This window comes from Ruditapes philippinarum, unplaced genomic scaffold (genome assembly GCF_026571515.1).
Source record: "Ruditapes philippinarum isolate M1 unplaced genomic scaffold, ASM2657151v2 ctg13953_1_1_1_1, whole genome shotgun sequence".
NCBI classification, from domain to species: domain Eukaryota; kingdom Metazoa; phylum Mollusca; class Bivalvia; order Venerida; family Veneridae; genus Ruditapes; species Ruditapes philippinarum.
In genome coordinates, this window is record NW_026857792.1 from 1,870 (window position 1) to 28,033 (window position 26,164).

At 31.5% G+C, this 26,164-nt stretch overlaps 2 protein-coding genes across 2 annotated transcripts; both read left to right on the forward strand.

Annotated features, from left to right (window-relative positions):
- The first annotated feature begins 11,361 nt into the window (after window positions 1-11,361).
- On the forward strand, window positions 11,362-16,595 carry LOC132751076 (zinc finger protein 99-like). The gene is made up of 2 exons (XM_060741187.1): window positions 11,362-11,448; window positions 14,233-16,595. The coding sequence occupies exon 2, from the start codon at window positions 14,659-14,661 to the stop codon at window positions 16,345-16,347; it is 1,689 nt and encodes a 562-aa protein (XP_060597170.1). The 5' UTR covers window positions 11,362-11,448; window positions 14,233-14,658; the 3' UTR covers window positions 16,348-16,595.
- Window positions 16,596-20,031: 3,436 nt separating this feature from the next.
- Window positions 20,032-24,772, forward strand: LOC132751077 (zinc finger protein 98-like). Its single transcript, XM_060741188.1, has 2 exons — window positions 20,032-20,100; window positions 23,107-24,772. Exon 2 carries the CDS (start codon window positions 23,689-23,691, stop codon window positions 24,700-24,702), a length of 1,014 nt encoding a protein of 337 aa, XP_060597171.1. The 5' UTR covers window positions 20,032-20,100; window positions 23,107-23,688; the 3' UTR covers window positions 24,703-24,772.
- Window positions 24,773-26,164: the final 1,392 nt, after the last annotated feature.

Genomic DNA, 26,164 nt, shown 5'->3' on the forward strand with positions numbered 1-26,164 from the left:
GTAGGTTAAGATAGGCATTACAGTATGATCAAAAAGTTTAAGTGTAAGATCGATTGGTAAGTCTGCATTATTGCAGCGTGAATATAGCAGATTTAGGGCTTTATTTGCTTGTTGGGTCACATGTTTCCTTGCATTTAGGACAAATTAGAATTTCTTCTTGCGTTATGACTTTATTTAAATAGACATTTGAATTATCTATAAATGTTTGATCTAGATTAATATCTGTTTCATTATGTGGATTACTATTTACATTTTTAGCTCGACTTTTCTATGAAAAGGGGAGCTATCCTACTCGCCCCGGCGTCGGCGTCGGCGTTAGCGTTAGCGTTGGCGTCACACCTTGGTTAAGTTTTTCGTACCACCCCACTTTATTTCAGAAGTATTACAAGTATGGCTTTGAAACTTACCATACTTGTTCACCATCATAACCTCCATCTACAGACAAGAGTACATAACTCTGTCAAGGTTTTTGACAGAATTATGGCCCTTTTTTGACTTAGAAAGTGTATTGAGCTTGGTTAAGTTTTTTGTACCACCTCACTTTATTTCAAAACCATTGGAGGTATTGCTTTGAAACTGACCATACTTGTTTACCATCACGACCTTCATCAACAGACAAGAGGACATAACTCTGTCAAGGTTTTTTGACAGAATTATGCCCCTTTTTGACTTAGAAAATACATTGAATATGGGTAAAATCCACTTATTGCCTTAACCCTTTGAGATATTGCTTTGAAACTTTTAATGCTATTTCACATCATTACCCCCATCTGTACGCAAGAGAAGGTAACTCTGTCAAGGATTTGTTTTAAAAATTAAGGCCTTTTATCGACTTAGAATCTTGGTTAAGTTTTTTGTACCACCTCACTTTATTTCAAAACCATTGGAGGTATTGCTTTGAAACTGACCATACTTGTTTACCATCACGACCTTCATCAACAGACAAGAGGACATAACTCTGTCAAGGTTTTTTGACAGAATTATGCCCCTTTTTGACTTAGAAAATACATTGAATATGGGTAAAAATCCACTTATTGCCTTAACCCTTTGAGATATTGCTTTGAAACTTTTAATGCTATTTCACATCATTACCCCCATCTGTACGCAAGAGAAGGTAACTCTGTCAAGGATTTGTTTTAAAAATTAAGGCCTTTTATCGACTTAGAATCTTGGTTAAGTTTTTAGTACCAGTCCACTTTTTGACTGAACTGTTTGAGATATTAATTTGAAAGTTGGAATACTTGTTTACAATCATGATTCCCAAACATGTCCAGGAGAAGGTAATTCTGTCAAAGATTTTATTTGAATTATGGCCCTTAACTGTCAATGTTTTGTATTATAGGCAAGCACTAAAAAAGTCGAGCGCGCTGTCTTACGGACAGCTCTTGTTAAAGTACTCGTAAAACTCGTTTATAGAGGGAGATGGCTTACTACCTGATTTTGGATTAATAGATTTTAGAAAATTCCAGTATTGTTTTGTGTTTTTGGTTTGCATTTTTCTTAGCTTATATGAGTTATCATGTTTAAATTTGTTTATGTAATAGTTCATTGTTCTTTTATATTGCTTGCTGCTATTTTTTAAGCGCAACTTATTATCGTCTGTTTTATTTAAGTTATATCTAATTTTAGCATCGTGATAATTTTTTCGTGCTTTGTGGCATTTCGGTCCAAACCAAGGCTTATTCTTGTTATTCTTATGGTATGTTTTACGAGTCAATGGTGGAAATGTTTTGGTTGACAACAAAAGAAAACAACAGTTACATTCAAACACAATTTGAATAAGAGAATGTCTCTCATTTTTTTAAGTCGACAAGTGCAGGTAAATGTGAAAAATAAACAATGACAAAATCGCACATAGACACAAAGATTTGTACAAGTACAAAAGAGTATGTTTATTGCAGGTTTTTATGGTACTAACAAACATGTGTCATTGTTTATCATTCAGTCATTTATTTCATTCATTTATTTATTGGCAGTCAGCAATACATTTGCCTTTGGCCATTTACAAACAAACAAAAAACTTATGGCAAAGACTATTATATACATAAAAAACATAGACAAATAATGCAGTACAATATACGATCAGAAGACAGGTAAACTTCAAGGGTATTTTGATGTTAACACAATGCTTCTTTTGTATACTTTGCTAGATTTAACATATATTTTTTACTTTTATTTGACTTCAATGCATCAAGTCTTTGATAATGATATCGTTTAATATATTTTAAAATGAGAAAGTTAAAACAGTCGTATAAACAACGGTATAAAGTGCATGTGCAGAGAAAAATGATACATTGTATCTTCTAATCTTTTATTCACGACAAATAATAAATAAAGATTTTATAAAGAAAAAATCCCAATACCGTTATTCGTAACGAGATAGGGTAAAGTAAGTTAACAATACCGATAGTTGAAACATTCCGACATGTACATAGGGAAAGGCTTAATTTTCTGCTGTTTTTAAATCTGCGGTGTTGTTATGAAACGCAGAAATAGCAGAAATAAAGTTCTCACTGAAAAAAGTACTTGTACAGTATTTGAATCATGATGAGTTTATTTGGAACAGGGTATTATCTGTCAAATAAACTCATATATGTATATTTATTATGAATGATATAAAAGAGAGATAACTCTTTATTTGACCTACCTCCATCATTTGGTTAAGGATTGTTACTAATTATTATTACACAACAATTACAAATGTATGAGATTTTTTGTGCAAACACACTAACTGTTTAAGCTTCACAGTGCATTAGTAATCTTCTCATAAAAAGATTAAATTTTTATTAAAACATCCGTTACAATGCAGATTTATACCCAGTTAAATTATGATTGCTTCCTATATCCATGTTTGTTGTTTTAACATTAATGTATGGGTGATCAGAAGACGGAGTTTCTCATGCAAACATAAATTGTTCTTCCGATTTAGCCACAATGAGGTTTTAGGTTTTTATGCTTTGGTTGTCTTGACACCAAAATAAGATCTAGAGTTGATATGAAAACCAGTTAATAATAAAATGTCGCTATTTCTATTTTCATGAAATTTATTAAATGAAGTTTTTGTGTCGCCTTTGCGGAGTAGTGGCAACATATAGGGATTACTTCTCCGTCGTCTGTCTGTCTGTCCGTCTGTTCATCCGTCACAAAACTTGTCCTGACTACTTTTCATAAACTACTAGTGCAATTTCATCCAAACTTTACAGGAATTATCAGTACCAAGTCTATATTGTCAGCATTTTCCGGTTCAATGATTTTTGTTAGAGTTATATTTTTTTAATAATTTTTATTTTTAAAGCTTGTCAGGATTACTTCTCTCATACCACTAATGCAATTTCAATGAAACTTTACAGGATTGATCTGTAGCTCAAGTCCTTGCGCATATTGCACGGGTTTTCCGGTTTAATGATCTTTGGCCGAGTTATGGCCCTTTGATAAAAAGATGTTTTTTTCTGTGTGTTGCAAGATACACAAAAGCTTGTCCGGACTACTCCTCATAAACTACTGGTGCAATTTTATCCAAACTTTACAGGAATAATCAGTACCAAGTCTAGTTGTGCACTGTCCGTCTGTCTGTCCATTTGTCACAAAACTTGTCCCAACATGAAATTGGCCATCATGAGGCGACACATGTGATCACTGATCGCTCTTGTATAAGGTATTGAAAGGATAAACAGAATTTCCACAAAGTTAATATATTATTACAAATGTTTACTAACAGTTGCTTGTTCCTTTCTTCCTTTTTAAACAGTGACAATCAAGTGGTACCAGTAGAAAGCAACAACAAAAACAAAAACACTGTTGAGCAGAGGAACAGATACAATATGTGTGTGTGTGTGTGAAGAAATCTACTGTTTGTGATTTGTAGAAGCATGTGCGAAACCACTCTTAAAAGAAAACTATTGCTTTGGAACATGTGATCCATTTATTTTCCTTCGTAATTTTCTTAGTGCACTGAAACATCATTTTTACTAACCAGTGAGTTAAAGTTTTGTTTGTGAATATTCCTGTATTTGAAAATGCAAACTCAGAGTTAAAAAGAAATTATTTTATCAGTCATTGTAGAAAATTAGTAACCTCAAAATACACTTATATCGTGTGTTTTTTAAATCATTTCCTTGAAGATGTAATCTTCAAGTATATATAACAATGTCAACTGCTAAGGAAAATTTCAGATGCAAAATATATGATTGCTTACCTGCCGATAGCAGTAGTCTAAAAACAACTGACACTGGTGAAAAGAATCATGATTGTGAATATTCAACTTGGCATAAAGGGGATCTTAAAAAGCACATGAAAATATACACTGGTGAAAATAATTATGAATGTGAAATTTGTGAGTATTCAACTTTGCACAGCAGTAATCTTAAAACGCACATGATAATGCATACTGGTGAGAAGAATCATATATGCAAAGTATGTCATCGTTCATTTTCTAATATCAGTAATCTTAAGCAACATATGAGAATACACACTGGTGAGAGAAATTATCAATGTGCAATATGTCACATTTCATTTATTCGAAGTAGTTTGCTTAAACAGCATATGACAATACACACTGGTGAGAAGAATCATAAATGTGAAATATGTCATAGATCATTTTCTCAGATCGGTAATCTTAAGCAACATATAATTGTACACACTGGTGAGAAAACTCATAAATGTGAAATATGCCATCGTTCATTTTCTCAGCGCGGTAATCTTAAGCAACATATGACTATACACACGGGTGAGAAGAATCATGAATGTGAAGTATGCCATCGTTTATTTTTTAAGAGCAGTAATCTTAAGAGACACATGACAATACACACTGGTGAGAAGAGTCATAAATGTGAAATATGTCATCATTCATTTTCTCAGGGTAGTAGTCTTAAAAGACATATGAAAATACACACTGGCGAGAAAAATCATCAATGTGAAATGGAGGAAAGCTCTCCCGGACAAAAGCCCTGCCATAACAGAAATATATATGTATGTTACATACCTGTATTTTTTTTAATACACTCAACATAATGAAATTGTAATATATATTTATAGCTGTTGTTGTTTTCAATTGACCTAAGTTAATATATCAGCTCAGCTGGAACCACCTTTCATTCAGAATATACCTTTCTGAAGAAAAAAAACGAACACGTGTACGCAAAATTTTTACTCAAAATCGTTGTTGTTACTATGCTACAAAGTCGCATTTGCTGATGATCATAAGAGAAACGGGTTGGCAAATAATTAAAAAAAAGTTAACTCTTGGACTGTGCTTTTGTTTTATTTAAATGTTACTTTTTTTAAAACAGAAAGAAAGGATACATTTTGCTTATAAGGGAGACAATTCCACAGTATCACGGCTTTTTTATGCACTGGCATTGTCTCTCCCCCCCCCCCCCCCTTAGCTTCACAAATTTCATATGATAATTAACATTTATTAAAAGGTTATGTTATGATTTGCAGACGTAACGTCAATATATGATAATTTTTTCTTATAGAAATTTACATTGTGGTGTGAAATTGGACACAATGAATAAAACAAAACTAAAATGTGTAAATTATATCATTTAACATTAGAAAGTATGTCATTTTGTTATACATTATACTTTGCATTCTCGAAATGTTACCAACTTACGTATATCAAGGATTTGTTTTCTTCAACATAATTTACATGATGATCTGTTTTATCCATACAATACATTGGTTTAGTCAATGGGTGTCTTATACAGATGCAACATATAATTTTCCAATATATAATGTATACTAGTATATGGTCGTTCATACTTAGAATAAGGTCATTTAATGACATTTATAAAACCATACCCTGTCAAATGAAATTTCTAAGACTGTTTTTACTATAAAACTTTACACCGTCTAATAAAATTATTCTTAGACTATTTAAACTATAAAATTATTCTAAGACTATTTAAACTATAAAATTATTCTAAGACTATTTAAACTATTAAATTATTCTAAGACTATTTAAACTATAAAATATTATTCACTATTTAAAAAAGTAAGATGTTTGATATTAGTAAGGGACCACGTTTTTAATGCAGATAAAATGTTTATCTTAAAACATACATTCCAGTAAAAACATTTATTTGTTTGTTACACTTATTTGTCTCTGTAAAATACCCCCTTTTTACAGTCTTCCTGCATGTACACCACAGACAGTAACTGTAACAATAATTGTTATTATCATGTATTACTTATGTCCAAAATATGTAATTATTATTATGATTACTGGTGTCCAAAATATGTAATATTTATTATCATGTTTTACTTGTATCCAAAATATGTAGTTGTTATTTTCATGATTTTACTTGTATCCAAAATATGTAATTGTTATTTTCATGATTTTACTTGTGTCAAAAATATGTAATTGGTATTATCATGGTTTACTTGTTTCCAAATAATAATTGTCTTATTATCATGGCTTATTTGTGTCCAAAATATGTAATTGTTATTATTATGGTTTTACTATGGTCCAAAATATTTTATTGTTTTTATCATGGTTTTTCGCATGTCTCAAATATGTAATTGATATTATCATTGGTTACTAGTGTCCAAAAACTGTAATTGTTATTATGATTGGTAGGCCTAATTAAGTCATGTCCAAGGTATGTTATTGTTATTATAATGGTTTTACTCATGTCCAAAATATGTAATTGTTTTAATCACAAAATATGCAATTTCCTTATCATGGTTTTACATGTGTCCCAAATATGTAATTGTTATTATCATAGTTTAATCCACTTGTTACTATATATAGTAACAAATTCGCCCATGATCTCAACTGATTATGAGTGTCACGTGACCTATTATGAGTTCGCGGCCCGGGGCCGAGAACTAGTTTTATCCTGTCACTTGTATCAATTTCGGCCCGATAACAAGGTGCCGTATAATTTTACTGATCTACGGCACTTGATCACGTGGTATGCATGTTTGCCGGACTACTTTTCAGGAAAAAAATTAAAAATTGTCGTTAAATCTTCTGTGTGTAGAATAACGAATTTTGGAAACGTTGATAAAACTTTATTTGTTTATTTTATTTCACTCTATAATTTTTTCAAGCGAAAAAAAATTATTAAAAGTGAAATAAATGTAAAACTTTAACTCGTTTGCGACATTAAAATAGCGTACTTGATTTGATTGTTTTTCACGTGCTGTTTGGCGCTACATTGTGACGTCACGTAAACAATACTTTAAACGTCTGTACAGCGTTAACGACTGAATAAAAGATCTTGGTGTTCGAATTCATTTTCTTAGTTAGACCATTTTCTTTCATTCTAGATAGTTTTCACAACAAAATTCGACAAAAAATATTGTTTTTATTTATCACATTTTTCAAACAAAATGGCGCCCTCAATGAGAACATACACAGGGAGATAATAAGAACGGCGAGTGCATTGTTGTAGAATAATGCACGCTTCAGGCTTTCTTTGTTTATATAGAAACATTTCCGATAGTGTGATTAAAGGTAGTTTGCCTAATAAAATTCTTTAAAAAAACGGTGACAGGATAAATAGAATAATAGATTGGTGCCGTGGATGGAGAAAGTTTATCTGGCTCTGCTCGGGAATTTATTGGGTTCGCCTTCGGCTCACCCAATAAATTCCTCCGCCTCGCCAGATAAACCTTCTCCATCCACGGCACCAACCTATTATTCTCTATATCAGCCCGCTGAACATGTGCACATGCTCAAACTGAAACAATGACGTCACATTTTACGTCATCAAACAGTTAACTGTAAAAGTGAAAGTTACTAAGGTTTTAAGCATGAATCGCTTGATTTTATTATGAGAGCTATTCAAGGGGTTTTTTGTACACACACAGTTTTATTACTATTGAAATTTTAAGAAATAATACGACAAATTCATTCCGAAAAAAAATGAAAATAAAACTTAATTGCTTCTATATACTACTGTATAGTATAAATTTCTATACAAAATATAGTTAAATATATATATATATATATATACATACTTTTTTATACATGAGATCCACACAAGGAATCGAACTTCTTTTTATATATATATATATATATATATATATATATATATATATATATATATATATATATATATATATATATATATATATATATATATAAACTATACTACAGTATAGTAGTGTACTTTGAACATACAAAAAACCTGTAGAAGTTACTGTACTGTACAGTAGAAATGCAGACAACAAATTCAACAACAGAAATTGCAGTATTTTTATTAGAAAAATGCAACTATTAAATCTACCAAGTGTACATTAAAAACACGTCTTAGTTGTGTAGAATGTGATAATCGTCCCTGAAATGAATAATGCCCTCAGGCTGAAGCCCTCGGGGCCATTATTCATTTTGCGGGATAATTTTCACCTTCCAACCGTACTCTGCCGTGTATTAATCTCTTATTGCTTGTGTTTAAAATAATTATGTTATTGTTATTATGCCCCCACTTCAAAGAAGAAGGGGTATATTTCTTTGCATTTGTTGGTCGTAGGTCCGTAGACCAAATGGTTTCCGAATGATAACTAAAGAACCCTTAGGCCTAGGAACTTCAAACTTGGTGTGGTGATTGGTCTTGACCAGTAGATGACCCTTATTGATTTTGGTGTCAATGGGTCAAAGGTCAAGGTCACATTGACCTTGCAGGTAAAAACTGTCTCCGATTAATAACTAAATAACGCTTAGGCTTAGGATCTTTAAAATTTGTATGGTGATTGGTCATGACCAGCAGATGACCCCTATTGATTTTGGGGCCAATGGGTCAAAATTCAAGGTCACATTGACCTTGTAGGTAAAAACGGTTTCTGATCAATAACTAAAGAACACTTAGACCTAGGAACTTCAAACTTAGTATGGTGATTGGTCATGACCAGCAGATGTCTCCTATTGATTTTGAGGTGAAAGGTCAATGTCATATTGACCTTATAGGTAAAAAACTGTTTCCGATCAATAACTAAAGAATGCTTAAACCTAGGAACTTCAAACTTGGTATGGTGATTGGTCATGACCCCTATTGATTTGGGGTCAAAGGTCAAGGTCACATTGACCTTGTATGAAAAAAACGGTTTCCGATCAATAACTAAAGAACGCTTAGGCCTAGGAGCTTAAAACTTGGTATGGTGATTGGTCTTGACCAGCAGATGACCCCTATTGATTTTGGGGTCAAAGGTAGGTGAAAACGGGTTCCGATCAATAACTTAAGAACGCTTAGGCCTAGATACTTCAAACTTGGTATGATGATTGGTCATGACCAGCATATGACCCCTATTTATTTTTGGGTCAAGGGGTCAATGTCATATTGACCTTGTACTTAATGATGGTTTCTGACCAATAACTCAACAACTCAAGTTGCCTTGGTTGATATTACTAAAAATGCTTTTGGAATGCACATTTGAAGGTCTTATGTAATATAACAACTTGGCTGTCATTAATTAATGAGGCCTAAATGATTCATAAAATTTATGCATATATTATTTGGTAAGGTTTGTAATAACTTAAATTGCTGCACACAACCTATGGGGTCACAATAATTACTACGTAGTGACTTGTCATGACCAGTAGATACTAGATAACCCTTATTAATTGTTTGTTCACTGGGTCAGACGTCATGCATAATAACCTGATCACATGACTAATTGGCTGCCGATAGGCGGCATACATGTTTTACAAGCATATCATGTTATAATGGTTTTACTCGTGTCCAAAATATGTAATTGTTATTATAATGGTTTTACTCTTGTCCAAAATATGTAATTGTTATCATCATCATTTTGTCATCTTCTAAATATGTATTGTTTTGTCTTGTGCAGCCGTTATACTACATGTATTGGCGATGAACATTGTATATATGTTTAAACCAAATAAACATAGAATTGAATATAGAAGTTGTATATGTTTTTTATATACACATAAATAAAATTCTGTGAACATCATATTTTAGTATCCATACCTATGAAATAACCCTTGATTTTCTTACATTAACATTAATGTTTCATCATGTCCAGGAAATAATAATTAATTAATTTTAAAGAATTTACGTATCAATTCCTTCTATTTAAATTTGAGTACAGTAGAACCCATACTTAAGACCATTCTTGATTTTTAAGACTACCCCTCTATTTAAACCAATTTTCAAAAGAGCGGTATTTTCAGTTCTTTATTTTAAAGGTTACATGATCTACATTAAAGACCGCCCCACTTTTCAATTTTTAAGACCACCGTGTAGTTTTAGTTTCAATTCATTGTTTTATTCTTTATCTAACCCCACTATTGAGACCACTGATAATCCAGTCGATCTCTAAAGCGTAGTTGTTGTCTAATGAGAAGAATTATAAATATGAGATTTGTGATCGTGGATCTGCATGGAAAAAAAACAGTCTAAAAGGACATATGACTATACACACTGGTGAGAGGAATCATAAATTTGATACATGTGGTTTTTCGTTTGCACTGTTTAGAAGCCTTAAAGCACATTTGGCAAAAGTACACTCTGGAAATGAGACTAACAAATGTGAAATATGTGACCATATTACTTAAAAAAATCTTAGTAACATAATTATTGTGGTGACTTTTCAGTTTTGAAGGTGAAGAAGGAAGACCTGATGTGTCCCTTTATTTTTTTTATGCACGAAATAGCACCCGAGTAAAACTAACCTGCCTGGATATCTTCCTTACATAAAAGTCTAACATATTTTGTTTGGAATATATAATATATCACAATTAAGGTAATTGTTTCAAGCTTATATTAATTGGGATAGTGTAAAAATGATTCTTGAAAAAGTGTCAATTAGGATATTTCTTTCTACCTTAAAATACCTTTATACATAATAATATAAATATAACCCTTCTAAATGTTTAAATTAAGAGTAATTCTTCAATTTTGACTGCACGCTCCTGGTTGACTTGCGTTCCAGGTTAAAATTTAAAAAAATGTAAACATATTTACACTGTGTTTGTAAATTTTGTAATAAAATATGTATGTTATCATGTGTCTTTATTCAATCACGGATTTGTAATATAAATCCGTGATTCAATAAAAGCTGTTTTCGTATAATTTTCCAGTTTATATAAATAAAGTTTAACTTATCTACAATGTGTAATGAAATTTTGGTAATTAAATATTTGGTTTTCATGTGTTTTTATTCAATAAAAGCTGTTTTAGTATACATGCAATTAATTTATGTAATTAACAAAATGAAATATAGAATGGAAAAAAGTATTCCATCAACAATTTGAAAACAGGAGTGAAAAAGTTCTTATTTGAACACGTGGCGAATCGTTATTTAACTGTGGCGAATAGTTTATACTCTGTGTCGAATCTTAATGTGGCGAATCGTTAGTGTGGCGAATCGTTACATTACCATCCATAATTCTCTCCCTTTGAAAATTTTGCACCATTTGTAACGATTGTTCACCGTTTTTGGGAATGAAGAGTTTTTTCAGTCTCAAATACTGGCAAAGAGGTTTGTAATGCAGAATTGTTGTCTATTTTATTGTCTTTTGATGACAATCGTCTGAGAAGTATTGTATTGCTACTTTTAGAACCAATTTGTTTGATTTAATATAATTTTAGGTCTTAAAATTCGATCGTATTGACCTTTCCGAGAGTGAGATTGGAGCATATGTTATATTTTTATTCTATTTTTTATTATATTTTGTTCTCTTTTTTTATGTACATAATTATGTTCATAACATTGCCATTTCAATTATGTATCACTTTACTTTGTTTTGTTAACATTTGTTATATTGTTGTTTTCTCACATGCCCAGTTGGGCCTTGAGATATCAATAAAAACTTGAAAACTTGAAACTTGGAGCGCCACACTAAATACCGTGTTCCGGTATAAACCGGGCAAGGAGCTTGAATCATAAAATGCTAAAATCTTGCCTTTGACCCAACGGAATGAACTTTAATAGGTCAAATTCATCTTTTCATACCGATTTATGTATGATAATGAATGAAAATATAAAAATCGGCGAAAAAAAACCCGATACTGGCGATAGGCCTATTTCTCTATTTTGTGATCATGATTTCTGCAAGCGTCTAGAGGTACTGCTCCAATCCTGTAATGAGTTAAATCCCCTTTTCGAAAGGAATTAACTCAATACAGGATTGTTTGTAAAGGAATTTCAACAACTTAATGCAATATCATTTGAAGTCAAGCTATATACACGCAGATATTACTTCTAATTTCTCTTATTTATGAGGGTTTATAAAAAGATATCCAGATAAAAGATAAATCAAATTTTTTGAAGTTCTACAGTTACTTGCATTGGATAATATTATTTTTTATTCAGTACATATCATATTCATAATTCACCATCTGAAATTTAGTCCCAATCTGTTTGATTATAAAATGTGAAAATAACTTTTATATGCCTTTTTAATCTGGTTCTGAATAAGACACAATTCTAGATTTTTAATTTGCTATAGCTTTGGTTAGGGTCTGTCAAAGAATGCATAGGATAATCTAAATTCTTACTTAAGTTACTAGTCCTAAATTGATATGCCAAATTACAAAACAATGCTTCTTTTTATCTTTCTTTTTAATTCATGACAATTACTAGTATTTGAACAAAACTTTTTTATAATAACAACAACAAATGGATGTGATGTCAAGTCATAACAGCAAAAATTGTAGACTTCTTGCAATAGCTTAAAACGTTGTCATACTTATCTATGACCACACTCAATTAAGGCTTTACAATATTCAAATGCTATTAGAGTCATCAAAACTACTTCAAGTTCAAAGCATACAAATGTAATTTTAAAGGAATTTTCTTCTGTTCTATGTTGTAAAATTTAAAAGATAAAGAACTATAATACTGTGAATTCATATTATTACTTAATGCAACAATAAGCTAAGTCAAGTAAGACTAGCTTTGCACTAGTGATTTTTTGTGTGTTGAAAAAATGATTGGTGCAAAACTCATACTAACTTGACTTAACCCAGTTTTGCAGTAACTAATTTGATCAGTTTGACTTAGCATGTTTAAAATTTAAATATAATTATTAATATATGGAATATGTTCAACATATTTTCAGGGATAAAGCCTTAAAAGGGATGTTTAATTAGCTTTCAGAATTTATCAAAAGTCCTTATAGGTGAAATATGGACTTAGCTGAGTTTTGCGCTGAGCCATCAAATTATTTAAAAAGTTTGTTAAAATTTGTGATTTTTATGATGGGGTTTGTATAAAGAGCTATAGATGATGAGTTTATTTGGAACATGGTTGTACTGATACATATTTACCAGTACCACTGTACCAGTGCTGATACATATTTACCAGTACTAGAACTGATACATATTTATTATCTGTCAAATAAACTCAGATATGTATGTATATTTATTATGAATGATATAAAAGAGAGATACCTCTTAATTTGACTTATAAGGATCACCATCATTTGGTAAGGATTGTAACTATTTATTATTACACAGCAAATACAAATGTATGATATTTTTTGTGCAAAAACACTAACTGTTTAAGCTTCACGGTGCATTAGTAATCATTTTGTAAAAAAGATTAAATTTGAATGAAAACAGCCGTTACAGTGTGGAAATATAACATTTAATTTTGAATGCTACCTATAGCTATGTTTGTTGTTTTAATATTGATGTATGGATGATCAGAATGTGGAGTTTCTCATGCAAACAGAAATTGTACTTCTGATTTAGCCACAATGAGGTTTCAGGTTTTTACGCTTTGCTTGTCTTGACATCAAAATAAGATCTAGAGTCGATATGAATACCAATTTATTAAAGTGGCATTATGCCCTTCCAAGGGTATATAGTGAATAAACGGGTGAAAGTCGAAATAACTTTACATTTTGCCATAACTCCTTTCAGTTTTCAATTTATTCCGCATGAACAATAAAAAAACTCATATAGCTCAGAAAGTTTTGTAAATATCCATCGGAAATAACATGTAACGTTCAATTTGATGAAAAGAGTGGGGCAGTCTTTATATATTTTAGGCAAATATATATTTTATCCCCAACTTTTTTCTTGTATCAACTGTTGGTCAATCATCATTATTGTCAATCTTTTGAAATTTAAGCTCAACTTGACATTGAAAAAATGAGCATAATGTCAATTTAATAAAATGTCGGTATTTCTGTTTTATGAAATTTATTAATTGCAGTTTTATAAGGTATTGAACGGATTAACAGAGTTTCCACTAAAAAAATATATTTTTACAAATGTTTACTAACAGTTGCTTGTTTCTTTCTTTTTATCTAAATAGTAACAATCAAGTGGTACCAGTAGAAAGCAACAACAACAAAAACAAAAACACTGTTGAGCAGAGGTACAGATACAATATGTGTGTGTGTGAAGAAATCTACTGTTTGTGATTTGTAGAAGCATGTGCGAAACCAGTTTGTAAGAAAACCAGTGCTTTGGACCATGTGATCATTTATTTTCCTTACTGAATTTTCTTAGTGCATTGAAACGTCATCTTTACAAACCAGTGAGTTAAAGTTTTGTTTGTGAATATTCTTGTATTCGAAAATGCGACCTGAAGAAACACGTGGCTGAATATCCAGTTAAAAAGAATTATTTTATCAATCATTGTAGAAAATAAGAAACCTCAAAATACATCTGTCAATACAGTGTGTCAGTGTGTTTTAAATCATTTACTTGTAGATTCAATCTTCAAGTATATATAACAATGTCGACTAGTAAGGAAAGTTTCAGATGTAAAATATGTGATCGGTTTTTTTCATCTAGTAGTAGTCTTAAACAACATATGACAGTACACACTGGTGAGAAGAATCATAAATGTGAAATATGTCATAGTTCATTTTCTAAGAGCAGTTATCTTAAACAACATATGACAGTACACACTGGTGAGAAGAATCATGAATGTGAAATATGCCATCGTTTATTTTCTCAGAGGGCTTCTCTTAAACAACATATAACAATTCACACTGGTGAGAAGAATCATAAATGTGAAATATGTCATACTTCATTTTCTAATAGCAGTAATCTTAAACAACATCTGACAATACACACAGGTGAGAAGAATCATAAGTGTGAAGTATGTCTACGTTCATTTTCTCGAAGAGGAGATCTTAAAAAACATATGACAATACACACTGGTGAGAAGAATCATAAATGTGAAATATGTCATCGTTCATTTTCTCAGAGAAGTAATCTTAAAACACATATGATAGTACACACTGGTGAGAAGGGCCATAAATGTGAAATATGTCATCGTTCATTTTCTTATAGAAGTAATCTTAACCAACATATGACAATACACACTGGTGAGAAGAATCATAAATGTACAATCTGTCATAGTTTATTTTCTCAGAGCAATGGTCTTAAAGAACATATGACAAAACACACTGGTGAGAAGAATCATAAATGTGAAATCTGTCATAGTTCATTTTCTAACAACAGTAAGCTAAAAAGACACATGACAATACACACTGGCGAGAAGAATCATGAATGTCAAATATGTCATCATTCATTTTCTCAAAGAGGTAATCTTAAGCAACATATGACAATACACACTGGCGAGAAGAATCATAAATGTGAAATATGTCATCATTCATTTTCTCATAGCAGTTCTCTAAAACAACATATGACAATATACACTGGTGAGAAGAATCATAAATGTGAAATATGCCATAATTCATTTTCTCGAAGTGGAGATCTTAAAAAACATATGACAATACACACTGGTGAGAAGAATCATACTGGTGAGAAGAATCATAAATGTGAAATCTTTCATAGTTCATTTTCTCAGAGCAGTAATCTTAAACAACATATGACAATACACACTGGTGAGAAGAATCATGAATGTAAAATATGCAATCGTTTATTTTCTCAGAGCAGTAATCTTAAACAACATATGACAATTCATACTGGTGAGAAGAATCATACATGTGAAATATGTCATAATTCATTTTCTCGGAATGCAGAGCTTAAAAAACATATGACAATACACACTGGTGAGAAGAATCATCAATGTGAAATCTGTCATAGTTCATTTTCTCAGAGAAGTAATCTTAAACAACATATGGCAATACACACTGGTGAGAAGAATCATAAATGTGAAATATGTCACCGTTCATTTTCTCATAGCAGTTCTCTTAAAAAACATATGACAATACACACTGACGTGAAGGATCGATCTTTTAAGGGTCGTCAAAGCCGACATAGGCATATGAATATCCATACTAACAAAATTATATATAAATGCAAATATTGCATCTGCCAGTGCTCCAACAGTTGTGAGATGAAAAAACATACGAGAAGGCATAAAAAAGAGAAACTTTATAAATGTGATACATGTGATAAATCATTTTTAAGGAAAAAAAATCTTGAATCGCACGTTGAGATGCACATTTAAGTAGACAAAAATGCATGCAAACCGTTTTAGCACTATATCTATCATGCATATCGTATGAAATGCTATTAACTCTGGTATACTGCTGAGACCGGAAGACATAAAAACACAGCAAAAAAAAAAGAAAAGAAAAAAACAGGTTACACAAATTATGTACAGTACTAAAAACTGTTGAATTTGAATTTAACATTCTTCTGTTTTGTGTTAGTTTTAAAGATTTACCATATAGATAATTACAAATGTAAATATACTATGTATATTTTTCTTTAACCTCTGTTATTATGTCACAAATTTCCTCGTCTTTCCATTTGTATTAGTATGATTTTTTTTGTTTGTTAGATTAGGTTTTACGTCACATCGACACAGTACAGGTCATTACACGACGTTCCAGCTTTACTGGTGGCCGAAGACCTCAGGTGTCCTTCCGTGCATTATTTCAGGCACAAACGGGCACCTGAGTAGAACCACCGACGTTCCGTAAGCTAGCTGGATAGCTTCCTCACATTAAAGAATCCAAAGTCCCTGTCGAGATTCAAACCCACAGCGGTTAGTGGCAAGTGGTTTGAAGTCAACGACCTTAACCACTCGGCCACGGAAGTATAATTTGTAAACCAAAGACAGTTCCTATACAATTATGATTTGTATACCAAAGGCAGTACCTAATAAGGCTATACAATTATGATTTGTATACCAAAGGCAGTACCTATACAATTACCTGTTTTTCCACATCTTTTCCATTTATAATTGTAATATATTATAATTATCATGGTTTACACGTGTCCAAAATATGTAACATTCATTATCATGGATTTACTGGGGTCCAAAATATGTAATTGTTATTATCATGGTTTTACTTGTCTCCAAAATATAAATCTTTATTTTCTCGGTTTACTCGTGTCCTAAATATGTAATTAATTGTTATTATCGTGGTTTTACTAGAATTCAAAATATGAAATTGTTATTATCATGCTTTACTCATCTTTCCAATTTGTATTGTTTTGTCTTATGCTTCGCTAAGTAATGGATACAGTACGAGTTTTTCTTCAAAAGTGTCTTCTTACAGACATAAGAAGACAGTTTGCTAGGATAAACAACAAATTTCCCGAGGCGAAGCCGAGGATAAATTGTTGTTTGTCCTTGCGAACTGTCTTCTTCTGTAAGAAGATACTTTTGAAGAAAAAACGAGTAATTGTATCCGACTTACACGACGTTTAAGTAAAAAGAACAGATCAATTAATAAACACATTTAATTATGAATAAATCTAATTGAAATTAAATGTATGTTCAGGTTGAAAATATCAAACTAGAGAAAATATTTGCATGGCCTTTTAGCTTTTGTAAGCAAATTGTATTCGCTTGGAATTTTCGTGCGCTTGTTATGCTCCACGAAAAATTTCGGGGGAGCATATAGTCGTCGTGTTGTCCGTCCGTCCGTCAGTCCGTCCGTACGTACGTCCCGAATTCGTGTCCAGCCCATAACTTTGTTATTTGAAGTCGGATTTTAAAAATATTTCACAGAAATGATCACCATATTGAGACGACGTGTCGCGCGCAACATTTGGGTCGCTACCTTGAAGGTCAAGGTCACAGCATGACCTTGCAGCAAAATCGTGTCCGGTCAATAAATTCATTAAGTCGGATTTAAATAAACTTGAACAAATAATCTTCAGGATACCCTTAAAAAAACCAGTCAGTGTCCGGTCAAATAAATTCATTATCTGCTAATTTGCTGTCGGATTTTAATGGATTGTCTTCAAACTTGAACATAATAATCTTCAAAGATAACTGTTAAAAATATACCGAAAGACCTTGACCTTCACTCATTAATGACATTTATAATAGCATCAGCACAGAATGAAAATATGTTTTACATATGAGATTTTCTCAATCTATTCCCTCTAGTATACGCTAGCTATTTTATACTTTTTATTGAATGAGTCAATGTAGATAATAATAAATATAGCATATTAATCCACAATCAATATCATTTCGTGTGCACATGTGTACTTCATACATATTCAACGAGGTCGATGTTTGAATTAAATATAAATCTGTCCGATTTTAAAATCCTTAACCTGTTACCACATGAGCATATTGTGAAAAATGGCCGTTTTCATTGAAAAGCCTCCTGTTACAAGTTCAAACGGCTATGGAACTATAAAAAAAATGCTTCAATACTGATAAAACTTGGCTGGACAATATATTAGCTTTTGTAACAGCATGTTCAATCTAAAATTTTCTGTTACCATGGCAACGGTGGGACGTCTCAAAATTGCGTAAAATCACTCACTATTTTCCATTGTTTTTTCCCATCATTACTGTTTTTTAAAGCGCTGCAACTCTCAATGCATTGAGGTAGAGTAAAAAAGGCTTTTCAGCGTTGGTTACACTTAACCTTTAGATCGATCTGAGCTGTCACATGTCCACAATTTTCTTGGCGATGAGGAGGACTGCCGCCCTCCATTTAAACCCCAAAACAGAAAGGGTACACATCCCCTTTCTGTCAACCCGGGCCATTGGTGTATTATTTTGATGGGGGCGCCAAAAACGTGATCACATTTTTAAACAACATTTCTCAAACGAAAAACAGTCTTTGCATGAGGTCTAAATAAAGCTTTTTTCAATGTTTGAGGCCTCAAAATGAGGGGCGGGACAAAAGGCCGTCAAAAGACGTCTTTATGAGGGAAAAGGTTAAATATACGACATGTTTATGATGATATTCATATCAAAAGATTGAAAAAAATGAAAAGGCAATGTTAAATTTGAAAATATGCGTGGTCCGGAAATACGGTCCGCCCAAGTTCTGGTGAAGGGTTATAATTGTGTCTTCCACAAGAACCAGAAGCTGTATCGGACGATCAAGGCAGAAGGTATTGTCATGTCATATCAAGATAAGCAGGACAAACATGAATATCTCTGTTTTATGTTTGTTTATTTGGTGTGGATGCATAGAATACGAGATGTTGATACTTTTGAGTTTATTTCTATGACTGTTAATAATATGAAGTTAATTGGTCAGTACACTAAGTAGATGGGCTTAACAATCAAGAATAAAGGAATTGCATGTAATATATATTTAACGTAGAATTAAATATGACACAATATTATTTTATATAGAATTAAATATGAAAAAGTTATCGCCTTTTCTTCCCAGTGAGAAGATCCCGCCAGCTGAAAGACCAGGCTATCGAGGTTGGTGGACTAATATATTGGCTTAATAATTTCATTTTGTTGTTATGATTTATCTAACTTTATAAGCTAAGAAAATTTTAAGCGTACATATATAATAATTCACTATTTTTTATTTTCAAAACAAAGGAGATGTAGAAGTATGTACTTATAATTCATTTATGTTATCACTATAGAAGAAAGTCTATACTTCCCATGATTCTCTGTAACATGCGTTCCCGCCTAAATGTATGCAGCTCCAGCGCACTTGGTATTAGTAAATTAAACAGTCAAGACACAGAAATGTGTTAGTTGTTTATACAATGACTTAGATGTCATTATAATATTATGGACTATTGTCTATACAAAGTACCAAATATTATACGGTAGTTCGATGAAACCACTCTCACCCCTGTCTTCCATAACTTTATAGTCACTGTTGATGCCGTTGTGGTGGTTTCGGTACGAATCGATTATGTATGAATCATATTTAGTTTAGACATGATTGACTCCCTTTGAAAATTTTGCACCATTTGTAACGATTGTTTGGAAGAAGAGTTTATTAGTCTTTAAAATTTGGCGAAATAGGTTTGTAATACAGAATTGTTGTCTATTTTATTGTCTTTTGATAACATTTGTCTTTGAAGTATTGTATTGCCGCTTTTTTAACCAATTTGTTTGATATTTTAGGTCTCAAAATTCGATTGAACAAAATGACCTTTCGAAAACCTAGCTAAACACCATTTTTCGGTACGTTACAGTACGGATTTAGCTCTGTGGTGAAGTACATAACACTATTAAGTGATATTTTCATTTTTCTTGATGTGTTTGAAATTTATTGATGTTCCTGTACTATCTATCGCACATTTTCCAAAAAAAAGTTTTCTATACTCAGGCAGTAGTATGATAAAATTCTGTAGAATTAAAAAGAGTCGTTGTTACATACATGTAGATGTGCCATAATAGATACAGTAGAGATATTTTCTGCAGAAACTTTTGTATTTATTTTTTTGTTTGTATTGAATTATTCATACAGTGATATTTAATTATTTTCTTACTCAGAAATAATTGTTTTATTACACTGTAGTTTATTTAAAAAAAACCCCAAAAACATACAGATTTTTACTACATGTACATGCCCTTTAGATGGATTCCCCAGAGTTGTACGTATACAGAAAGTACCGGAAAATGGCAATTAGCTAGATTTTCGAATTCCTGAATTTTTATCTTTTTAGGTTTCATGTGAATGCAAACAATGCAATCGAATTACATAAATGAACTGTATTGAACTCTGTGTACTATCTTTGTCATTCAGCCATAAGCTTGATACCCTGGAAGGGTATAAGAATACCAGTCCACCGTTTACATTTCTTATTTAGAGATAAAATAAATTATCTAAAGATCCAATCTGAATCACTGCAGTGAGTCATCATGATGTATATGTTTTAATATGATCTTTCCTGTTCTTTAAATAGGCTGGTGAAACTTGTGACATAAAAATCATATTTCTAGAAAATTAATGATGCTATTTCTTTAGATTGTTTATATGCCATAAACAGAAAAAAAAAGATAAAACTAGAAGTTTGCTCTTAGTCTTGTTGTTGACTTTTTTGACAATTGATGGTGGCCATTTTCAGACCAGACATATTAATAGTGAGCTATAGATGTACCATATAAGCACTTATTTCTGCGGACTTAATATTCTGTGATTTTTGTTAAAATAATGGTCTTTAAATTTTTGCGTATCTTATTTCTGTGGTGTTAACATTTTTGCATTGGTGCGATTAATTTCTGCATTTTAATTAAGATATTTATACAAAATCAACCAATAAAACAGGCAACATTTCAAGATTTGTTGATGTTTCATTACTTCTGACAACTTATTAATGTGTCTCGTCATAATCTTCATGTATGGGTAGAGAAACATGTACAACTACAAGTTAATAAACAAAAGACAACAACAGTTACATTCAAACACAATTTGAATAAGAGAATGTCTCTCATTTTTTTAAGTCTACAAGTGCAGGTAAATGTGAAAAAATAAACAATGACAAAATCACACATAACAACAAGGATTTGTACAAGTACAAAAGAGTATGTTTATTGCAGGTTTTTTTATGGTACTAACCAACATGTGTCATTGTTTATCATTTATTTTTATTTCATTCATTTATTTATTTATTGGCAGTCAGCAATACATTTGCCTTTGGCCATTTACAAACAAACAAAAAACTTATGGCAAAGACTATTATATACATAAAAAACATAGACAAATAATGCAGTACAATATACGATCAGAAGACAGGTAAATTTTCAAGGGTAATTTGATGTAAACACAATGCTTCTTTAATACACTTTGCTAGATTAAACATATTTTTTACTTTTATTTGACTTCAATGCATCAAGTGTTTGATAATGATATTATTTAATATATTTTAAAATGAGAAAATTAAAACAGTCGTATAAACAACGGTAAAAGTGCATGTGCAGAGAAAATGATATTTTCTAATCTTTTATTCATGACAAATAATAAATAAAGATTTTATAAAGAAAAAATCCCAATACCGCTATTCGTAAGGAGATAGGGTAAAGTAAGTAAACAATACCGATAGTTGAAACATTCCGACATGTACATAGGGAAAGGCTTAATTTTCTGCTGTTTTTAAATCTGCGGTGTTGTTATGAACCGCAGAAATACCAGAAATAAAGTTCTCACTGAAAAAAGTACTTGTACAGTATTTGAATCATGATGAGTTTATTTGGAACAGGGTATTATCTGTCAAATAAACTCATATATGCATATTTATTATGAATGATATAAAAGAGAGATAACTCTTTATTTGACCTACCTCCATCATTTGGTAAGGATTGTTACTATTTATTATTACACAACAATTACAAATGTATGAGATTTTTTGTGCAAACACACTAACTGTTTAAGCTTCACAGTGCATTAGTAATCATCTCATAAAAAGATTAAATTTTTATAAAACATCCGTTACAATGCAGATTTATACCCAGTTAAATTATGATTGCTTCCTATATCCATGTTTGTTGTTTTAACATTAATGTATGGGTGATCAGAAGACGGAGTTTCTCATGCAAACATAAATTGTTCTTCCGATTTAGCCACAATGAGGTTTCATGTTTTTATGCTTTGGTTGTCTTGACACCAAAATAAGATCTAGAGTTGATAATAAAATGTCGCTATTTCTGTTTTCATGAAATTTATTAAATGCAGTTTTTGTGTCGCCTCTGCGGAGTAGTGGCAACATATAGGGATTACTTCTCCGTCGTCTGTCTGTCCGTCCGTCACAAAACTTGTCCTGACTACTTTTCATAAACTACTAGTGCAATTTCATCCAAACTTTACAGGAATGATCAGTACCAAGTCTAGTTGTGTACTGTCCGTCTGTCTGTCCATTTGTCACAAAACTTGTCCCAACATGAAATTGGCCATCACGAGGCGACGCATGTGATCACTGATCGCTCTTGTATAAGGTATTGAAAGGATTAACAGAATTTCCACAAAGTTAATATATTATTACAAATGTTTACTAACAGTTGCTTGTTCCTTTCTTCCTTTTTAAACAGTGATTACCAAGTGGTACTGGCAGAAAGCAACAACAACAACAAAAACACTGTTGAGCAGAGGTACGGATACAAATATGTGTGTGTGAAGAAATATGTTGTGATTTGTAGAAGCATGTGTGAAACCACTCATAAAAAAAACTATTGCTTTGAAAATTGTGATCATTTATTTTCCTTCGTAATTTTGTTAGTGCACTGAAACATCATTTTTACTAACCAGTGAGTTAAAGTTTTGTTTGTGAATGTTCCTGTATTGGAAAACGCGAACTCAAAGTTAAAAAGAAATTATTTTATCAGTCATTGTAGAAAATTAGTAACCTCAAAAATACACTTGTCAATACAGTGTGTCGGTGTGTTTTAAATAATTTCCTGGTAGATTCAATCTTCAAGTATATATAACAATGTCGACTACTGAGGAAAATTTTATATGCAAAAATATGCGACTGCTTACTTGAGGATAGCAGTAGTCTTAAAATACATTTGACAATTCACACTGATAAAAAGAGTCATGAAAATGCAATATGCCACCGTTCATATTCGCAAAGTAGTCATCCTAAAACAAATAGAACAATACACATTGAAGATATGAATCATGAATGTGAAATATGTGTACACAAATGTCATCTTAAAAAGCACATGAAAAAATACACTGGTGAAAAGAATTATGAATGTGAAATGTGTGAATATTCCACTTTGCACAAAGGTGATCTTAAAACGCACATAAGAGTACATACTGGTGAAAGAAATTATCAATGTGAAATATGTCACCGTTCATTTTCTCATAGCAGTTCTCTTAAAAGACATATGACAATACACAATGGTGAGAAGAATTATCAATGTGAAATATGTCATAGTTCATTTACTCATAGCAGTAATTTTAAAAGACATATGACAATTCATACTGGTGATAAAAATTATGAATGTAAAATATGTCAGCGTTCATTTTCTCAGAGCAGTAATCTTAAACAACATATGAAAATACACACTGGTATGAAAATACACACTGGTGAGAAGAATTATAAATGTGAAATGTGTGAATATTCCACTTTGCACAGAAGTAGTCTTAAAACGCACATGCAAATACATACTGTTGAGAAGAATTATGAATGTGAACTTTGTCACCGTTCATTTTCACAAAGTGGAACTCTTAAAACACATATGACAATACACACTGGTGAGAAAAATCATCAATGTGAAATATGTCATAGTTCATTTTCTCATAGCAGTTCTCTTAAAACGCATATGACAATACACACTGGCGAGAAAAATCATAAATGTGAAATATGTCATCGTTCATTTTCTCGAAGAAGTAATCTTAAAACACATATGAAAATTCATACTGGTGATAAAAATTATGAATGTAAAATATGCCAGCGTTCATTTTCTCAGAGCAGTAATCTTAAAAGACATATGACAATACACACTGGTGAGAAGAATTATAAATGTGAAGCATGTCGTACTTCATTTTCTCGAAATGGGTATCTTAAAAGACATATGACAATACACACTGGTGAGAAGAATTATAAATGTGAAGCATGTCGTAGTTCATTTTCTCGAAGTGAGGATCTTAAAAGACATATGACAATACACACTGGCTAGAAAGAATTATAAATGTGAAGCATGTCGTAGTTCATTTTCTCGAAATGGGTATCTTAAAAGACATATGACAATACACACTGGCTAGAAGAATTATAAATGTGAAGCATGTCAAAATTTATTTTCTCGAAATGGGTATCTTAAAAAGACATATGACAATACACACTGGCTAGAAGAATTATAAATGTGAAGCATGTCGTAGTTCATTTTCTCGAAATGGGTATCTTAAAAGACATATGACAATACACACTGGCTAGAAGAATTATAAATGTGAAGCATGTCGTAGTTCATTTTCTCGAAATGGGTATCTTAAAAGACATATGACAATACACACTGGCTAGAAGAATTATAAATGTGAAGCATGTCGTAGTTCATTTTCTCGAAGTGGGGATCTTAAAAGACATATGACAATACACACTGGCTAGAAGAATTATAAATGTGAAGCATGTCGTAGTTCATTTTCTCGAAATGGGTATCTTAAAAGACATATGACAATACACACTGGCTAGAAGAATTATAAATGTGAAGCATGTCGTAGTTCATTTTCTCAGAGCAGTAGTCTTAAAACGCATATGACAATTCATACTGGTGAGAAGAATTATAAATGTGAAATATGTCATCGTTCATTTTCTTAAAGAGGTACTCTTAAAACGCATATGACAATTCATACTGACGATAAAAATTATGAATTTGAAATATGTCATCGTTCATTTTCTCAAAGAGGTACTCTTAAAACGCATATGACAATTCATACTGATGATAAAAATTATAAATGTGAAATATGTCATCGTTCATTTTCTCAAAGAGGTACTCTTAAAACGCATATGACAATTCATACTGATGATAAAAATTATAAATGTGAAATATGTCATCGTTCATTTTCTCAAAGAGGTACTCTTAAAACACATATGACAATTCATACTGATGATAAAAATTATGAATGTGAAATATGTCATCGTTCATTTTCTCAAAGAGGTACTCTTAAAACACATATGACAATTCATACTGGTGATAAAAATTATGAATGTGAAATATGTTCATCGTTCATTTTTCTCAAAGAGGTACTCTTAAAACACATATGACAATTCATACTGGTGATAAAAATTATGAATGTGAAATATGTCATCGTTCATTTTCTCAAAGAGGTACTCTTAAAACACATATGACAATTCATACTGGTGATAAAAATTATGAATGTGAAATATGTCATCGTTCATTTTCTCAAAGAGGTACTCTTAAAACACATATGACAATTCATACTGGTGATAAAAATTATGAATGTGAAATATGTCATCGTTCATTTTCTCAAAGAGGTACTCTTAAAACACATATGACAATTCATACTGATGATAAAAATTATAAATGTGAAATATGTCATCGTTCATTTTCTCAAAGAGGTACTCTTAAAACGCATATGACAATTCATACTGATGATAAAAATTATGAATGTGAAATATGTCATCGT

Bases quoted from the DNA above. Each gene is read 5' to 3' on its own strand.
- LOC132751076 (XM_060741187.1), top strand. From the start codon at position 14,659: ATGTCGACTAGTAAGGAAAGTTTCAGATGTAAAATATGTGATCGGTTT.
- LOC132751077 (XM_060741188.1), top strand. From the start codon at position 23,689: ATGAATCATGAATGTGAAATATGTGTACACAAATGTCATCTTAAAAAG.